Genomic DNA, 7,421 nt, shown 5'->3' on the forward strand with positions numbered 1-7,421 from the left:
TTCTCTGTTAGACCTACTAGACATTGCCCTAGGCAATGCTGGAGGACGGGCGCTCGTGCCCTCATCCTCAGGTGGCACTCCAGTCAATCATGCAGATCGACGAGTTCCTCTCATCTTGTTTTCTGAAAAACAATACACATCACAAAAACATTAGCATCATATGGTTCATGTGGGCACACATGAACCCTCATCACATACATCACATATCATAGCATATCATTAATGCACATGTATAAAATCATGGCATCTCACGTCTTCATACAAGACAGGACTCCACATCCTATCCTAGTGGACATGATCTTTCCTATTGTGATTGACCTTCTATACCCTCTATGAGCCCGACACTCTAGGTCCGACCATATGAACCTAGGGCTCTGATACCACTCTGTAACGACCCGAAAGTCGGACCGCTACCGACGCTAGGATCCAGATCGGATTAAGGCCGCCGGGACCCGTAGCAAGCCTGACATATAACCTGTAAACCTGTATAATCCCATACATGATCAACAATCGTACATAAAAATTTAAAACTTTTCTTTCCATTCATACACCAAACTCAACCTGTGCATGCACTGTATATAACATAAATCATAAACATTGATCCCTCTGTGGGATCTCATCAGTGCCCCCAATGGGTGACACAACATATGTTGAGTTGGTTTACATAATCATCATAAAAATCTCTAAGATCATGTATTAAAAGGGATAGCAACGATCTATGGTCAAGCACACCTCTAACATCCATAAACATCATCTCATTACATATCTAAACTGTACTTTTACATTACATCAAAAATATTTATCATGTCCACACTAACTAATACATAACCAAAACTTCATTACTCTATCCGGACTCCTGCTCTATCCTGTACCTGCAAGCCTGGGGGTAAAGGGAGAGGGGTGAGCTAAAAGCCCAATGAGTAGAACTATAAAACATATTAACACTATGCTCCAATGAAATGCATCATAACACAGACAATTCACATAAGGGTTGGGTGAACTTGTCACCAATTAGTCCAAGCTAACTCTGTGCCAGGCCGTAGCATGGGGTCCTGGTCTTCCTGTCATAACATACATTACTTACCACTGCCCCAGAGCCTCCTCTAGGCTCCTGGTCTTCGAGTCCCATAACCGTGCCAGGCCGTAGAATGGGGTCCTGGTCTTTCCTTACTCTGTGCCAGGCCGTAGAATGGGGTCCTGGTCTTCCTGTCATGGACTAATTGGGTCATCCAATATTCACCCACATCAACAACAATCAATGCAATGCGGCATATTCGTGAAAACTAATGCAATCATCCTATTGCATAATCATGATGCATGAAACATGATAAAACATTTAATTTCTCAATTTAAAAGATTAAGTTTAGTTCCACTCACCTCTGGCTGACTCTGACAACACCGAAGCAGCTGAACTCACTGCTGGGGTCCTCGGTTCCTCGGGTCCGAACCTACACAGGTGGACTCAAATGAGGGACCAAACATACCTGAACATAATTATAAACTACTCCCCAAAAACCCCCTAAAAATGGGTCATCCAATATTCACCCACATCAACAACAATCAATGCAATGCGGCATATTCGTGAAAACTAATGCAATCATCCTATTGCATAATCATGATGCATGAAACATGATAAAACATTTAATTTCTCAATTTAAAAGATTAAGTTTAGTTCCACTCACCTCTGGCTGACTCTGACAACACCGAAGCAGCTGAACTCACTGCTGGGGTCCTCGGTTCCTCGGGTCCGAACCTACACAGGTGGACTCAAATGAGGGACCAAACATACCTGAACATAATTATAAACTACTCCCCAAAAACCCCCTAAAACATCATGAAACAATCATTGAAAAACATGCAAAAGAGGCCTGGACAGGGCACTTTCGGCGGCAGGTTCGGCGGCCGAAAGTCCCTCCAGAGCCGAAAGTCAGGCAGGTTCGGCGGCACCTTCGGCGGCCGAAACTCCCAGACAGAGACGAAACTCATGCATGTTCGGCGGCACTTTCGGCGGCCGAAACTGCCAGACAGAGACGAAAGTCTCCTTTCAGGGGCAGGCTTCGGCAGCCGAAAGGCTTGCCTCCCCAGCCATGTTCGGTGGCCGAAAGTCCTTCGGCTGCCGAACCTGGTTTCTGCCAAAGGGGAGAAACTTGGCTCCCTTTGCACATTTCGCCTCCAAACCTTCCAAACATGCATCAAACCTATTCTACAACACACATACACAAGCATACATGTTCCTAGGGGTCTCAAACCATCATAAACCCCATCTACAACACATCAAGCATCCACATTGTTCATGAACATATATTTATACCCATAAACATAACCATAACCTAAACATGAATTCTACCCCCATAGATCTACTTAAAACTTACTTAAAACATGAAATGAGCTTAAGATCAGCTCTTACCTCTTGAAGATCGAGAGAGAGACGACCTAAAACTCGGAGGTGGGAGAGATTTGAGTTCTTGAACCTCAAAGCTCCAAAACTTGCTCAAAAGCTCAAAATCTTCAAAACAGAGTTAAAACAAATGAAAATCTTGAAAGATCTAGAGGAAGAACATCAAAGATTGGTGAGGGATGGCGGAGAGCTCACCTTGGCCGAAAATGGGGAGAAAAGCTTGCCCATTTCGGTTAAGGGACCCCTTTATAGTGGCTGGCCAGGCCACATTCGGGAGCTGAACGTGCCCCCGCATGCATGCCATGTTCGGCGGCCGAACTTGAGATTCGGCGGCCGAACCTGGACTTCCCTCACTTATGCCTTCGGGGGCCTAAAGCACTCCCGAAGTGCATGCATGTTCGGCGGCCGAACTAGGGGTTCGGCGGCCGAACCTGAGTTTTCCTCCAATGCTATTTTCATGCAAAAACTCATTTTCTTTCATGCTTAAAACATAAAACACATTAAAGCATTTTATAAAAACATGGTTCTTACCCTTCTAGAGGCCTCCAACATCTAAGATTCCACCGGACGGTAGGAATCCCGATACCGGAGTCTAGCCGGGTATTACATCTACGACATCTCCTTTGACTGGAATTCTCTTCAGGTTTGCTACATCTCCTTTGACTGGAATTCTCTTCAGGTTTGCTATTTGATTACTGTAACACTGTTGATTTTTAGAATTTATGGCTATTAATCTGGTGTATGGACTAAAAGTTGCTATTAAAGATTTTTAGAATTTATGGACTATTAATTTGATTATTTGGATACTGTTAAAAAATTTAATTGCAGTTATGAATAGACTTTTTAAAGACTCTTGGTAGTCGGTGATATTTAATCTGATGTATTGGTGATGTGCTGTTATGCGTTGCTTTCTCTTCTCTGTAATTCACTGCTTTGATACTGGATGGATTCTACTTTTGGTTTTTATTATTGATATTTGATTATTGAATTGAATTAAAAAAAATCGAGTTCGGGTATTATGCGGGTATTGTTAAACGGATTTAGAACGGGTACGGGTAATAAAATTAAAATACTAAACAGATTTGGGACGAGTTCGAAAATTTTATATATAATCGAGTTCGAGTTTGGATACTCTCAATTTCGCGGATATCCTACCCGATTACATCCCTAATCGTGTTCCTCAATTTTTTTTATGATTATCTATACACATTTTCTTCTTGAAAATTAATGTTAATGGAAAAAATATATATATTATTATTCATAAATTTCTCATTTTACCCATTTATACCACAGCCGCTACTATAAAAATAAATTTTAAAAGGCGGCTATAAATTATTTATTTTTATATTTAAATTGTATTAAAAAATCTACGGTAATTATTTAAGAATTGTTGTCATTATTTTTGTTATCCTAACATAAAATAGAGATTTATCTTTCTTTTATAATGAATTAGAAGTATTGTTAAAATTATAATATTATTAGACATAAAATAATTTATTAATAAAATTTATTATTACATATATTGAAAAATAAATTTTTTTATAATAATTTTAAATTGTGAGTAAATGATTGCGTTAATAATATTAAGTGAATAATTTTATAATAGTTGCTGAAATAACATTTGCCTAAATCCTAAACCAATGTATTTAAGTGGAAGAAAAAATAACTTAAATACTTGAAAAATAATAACAATAAAGATTAAATAAATAAAATATGAAAAGCATTAAAGTAAAAAAATGGAATTTTCTTTTACAAAATTAAAACTTTAAAAAGAATATTTTAAAAGCAAGTGGGTCCATCTTAATCGTAAACAACCAAAATTAATTTTAAAAAAAAATAAAATGCTAAGGGAGTTAATATTGCAAAGCGTGTGGGACCAAGTTGGCGAATCTAAACCTCACAAGCATGTGCTCAGAATGATGATACTTTGCATATCTGTCTAAATACCATTCATGTCCTTAGTGTAGCGTAGCTCTTAGATTTTCCATTGACTTGTGCCATTATTAGTCTCTAGTCTTTTTTACTATGCTTATACTAATTGAGAACTTTATAAAGGCAACGACGTGGAGAGGTGCAGGATGATCCGATTCGGTTCAAATTTAAAATTTAATCGAATTTAATTAATTTAAAATTTTAATTTAATTTTTTATTTATTTTAATCGAATTTAATTAATTTAAAATTTTAATTTAATTTTTTATTTATTTTAATTTAATTTAATTTTTAATTTTAAAAATTTCAGTTATTTCAATTCAGTTTAATTTTAATAAAAAAATCAAATCAAATCTGATATTAGTATATTATTGAAAAATAAAAAAATCAAATCAAATCGATTAATGATAATAATATATTATTTTCAATAATATTGAAAGATTAGATCATATTAAAATTAAAATATTTTAATTAAATTTTAAAATATTAAAAATAAAATATAAAAAGTAAAAAATTTATTAAAAATTTAAATTGATCAAATTGAATCGAATCAGATCAATTCAGTTCGATTTCTGATCAAAATCAATTCAGTTCGATTTTTATAAATATCGAAATTTTAATTCTCAATTTATTCGATTCGATTTGATTTTAAACTAAATCGATCGAATGTCTCATCTCGCTAGAGGTGAGCTCAATTATAGACTATGGGACCATGGTATTTTTGGTCTACACCTAAACAATATGCCTCGTCTCTCTCCCTCTGCCTCTCTCCTATGTGAACAAAACTATTGTTTTCATGGAAAAAGGAAAGGTTCTTGCCCAATAATTAACTTATTCCTATTGCTTTTTTTTTCCCTCATGGGATCAATTGCAGTAGACTGCATTTCAATATTAATTTTTTTTGTATCTCCTTAATATTGCGATTGGTGTAGCTCAAAGAATCAGCCATGATAGTTGGATTAATTAGATGCAGTAATAATGGCAGACACTCACCATGAGAGTGAATGGTAGGAGTGCTTCATATAAATAGAAAAAGAAAAAGGAAAAAAAAATCTAAGTGAAGATTTATGATTGCTTGCCATGGCCATACTTAACAATTATTATTATACTTTACCATAACAAAAAGCAAAAGCAATTACAAGAAATTCAGAATAAATTTTCACATTGTACATAATCAAGTCTGCATCTGACATGATAGACAAGTTAGAATTTTCCATTCTAAGCAAAAAAATTAGAGTAAAAAATTTTCAGATTTGAACATGATCTGGCTATCCATTCCATCTTGATTACCTTATCAATGCATATATATATAAATATATACTAGAAAATTATGTTAAGTACTAATTAAAAAAGTTGCAGTCAATGGAGAACAAGCATTTGATGCTTGGTTTTAGGAGAAAATGAAGAATCAGGCCCTGATTCACAGAGGTCCAGGCTCCTCTTCTTGCTCAAACAAGCACTCCAATTGTTGAAAGAGTCTTGGTGAATTAGTGGAGCTGTTGGGGAAGAAATGGTCACAGGTGGGATCTCAATGGAGTCTAGTTGTGGAGGTGGGTGCTGCCATTGAGGGAGAGGTCCAGCCAGTAGAAGAGTCTGCAGCAGTGGTCCAGCTTCCTTCACTGCCTGCAGAAGCTTCCCTTTCTCAGGCAATGGCCTATCTGCTGCTAATTTTAGTATCACTTCTGGTAATGGCTGCTGAGAAATTGGATCACTAAACTGTGAAGAAACTGTGATTTTGGTAGGATCAAGAGAGGTCAGGTGATTATGAGAGTCACCATCTTCACTGCTAGAAGATCCAGAGAGTGGAGGAGGAGCTTCTTGTTTGAGATTTTGGATTTCTTCCTGAAGCAATAGCTGCTGCTGCTGATGATGATGATGATTCTGCAGATTTTGAGGCTTCTGCTGTTTTTTAAGCAGTAATTGTTGAAGAGAAATTTTTTCAAGCATTAGCTTTTGGCATTCTACTTTGGCTTCATTTCTTTCTTCAACACTCCTGCTTAAAAGATCTTTGATATGAACAATCTCAACTTCTCTTCTTGCAATCTCTTCTTTAGCTGAAAAAATTGTTGCCTCTAGCTCTGTTATGTACAACAGACAATGTCTCAACTCTTCAATCTCCTATCAAAATTCAAAAAAAATGAACAAAACCCATTACTCTAAATACAACAAATACCCAAAATCTCCAAAAACAAGAACACAATTACAATATAAAACTTACCTCATCTTGGTTGAAACAAGCCCAGCTAAGAGGGCTGCAGTGATCCTCCATCTTTTTTCTTCTTTTTTTTTTTTTTAACTAGAATCACTTGAAAGGAGGGCTTGAAAGAGATCTGTGGCCTTGTGGGTATTGAAAATTCTCAAGTGAATTGAGGTATCTATCTTTCCCTTTTTATTCTCTCTTTGCTTTATCATGGGACACGGGTTGAAGGGCTAGACAAAATACACAAAAGTCCAAAAGAAAAAAAGGCAAGTGATACTGCAAATGGATTTTATGTGCATAAAGAGCCAATACTGTTTTTTTTTTGAGTGGGAATGTGAAAATTAAGTTATAGCTGCAGCCTGCAAGCCCCCAAGTGGTAGCTTCTTGCTTTACTTTTACTGCGCAAGAGGTTCAGATGCCTTATATTGGCTTGCACGTGTACATGTTAGAAGTAAATTTTGATATGTTAAAGATGAGTTTCATTTGTCTCCTTCTAGAGAAATATTTCCCCAATAAAACATTCATGCCAAACAAAGTATAAAGAAAAAGTATTTCTAAAGTATAAATGATTAAGCTTACCTTATCAACTTTTACTTCTTTTTCAATTTTTTTCTTTAGGAAGTATATACACCATTTTCTGTTTTTACATTATATTCTAAGTTTCAGAAAATAAGATTTACAATAATTGTATAAGTTTAAATAGAAAGAAAGACATTTCTCCTCTTTTATTCCTTTTCCTTTTATCTGCTAATGACGTCTAATCGTCTCTCTACTACAGTGCCACATATTTTTATTATTCAGGTTCGTACTCCTTTTGTCCGCTAATGACGTCTAACCGCCTCTCTACTACAGTGCCACATATTTCTGTTACTCAAACCCGTATGTAAGGATGT

At 36.1% G+C, this 7,421-nt stretch overlaps 1 protein-coding gene across 1 annotated transcript; it reads right to left on the minus strand.

Moving 5' to 3' along the window:
- Positions 1 to 5,409: 5,409 nt before the first annotated feature.
- Positions 5,410 to 6,769, minus strand: LOC110618731. The gene is made up of 2 exons (XM_021761965.2): positions 6,547 to 6,769; positions 5,410 to 6,446 (listed from the first exon to the last, which is right to left on the minus strand). Exons 1-2 carry the CDS (start codon positions 6,595 to 6,597, stop codon positions 5,688 to 5,690), a joined length of 810 nt encoding a protein of 269 aa, XP_021617657.1. The 5' UTR covers positions 6,598 to 6,769; the 3' UTR covers positions 5,410 to 5,687.
- Between the last annotated feature and the right edge of the window lie 652 nt (positions 6,770 to 7,421).

Source organism: Manihot esculenta, chromosome 7, assembly GCF_001659605.2.
Source record: "Manihot esculenta cultivar AM560-2 chromosome 7, M.esculenta_v8, whole genome shotgun sequence".
In the NCBI taxonomy this organism is placed as follows: Eukaryota; Viridiplantae; Streptophyta; class Magnoliopsida; order Malpighiales; family Euphorbiaceae; genus Manihot; species Manihot esculenta.

Bases quoted from the DNA above. Each gene is read 5' to 3' on its own strand.
- LOC110618731 (XM_021761965.2), bottom strand. From the start codon at position 6,597: ATGGAGGATCACTGCAGCCCTCTTAGCTGGGCTTGTTTCAACCAAGAT. The intron at 6,447-6,546 runs GTAAGTTTTATA...GAATTTTGATAG, and splicing joins CTTGTTTCAACCAAGATGAG to GAGATTGAAGAGTTGAGACA.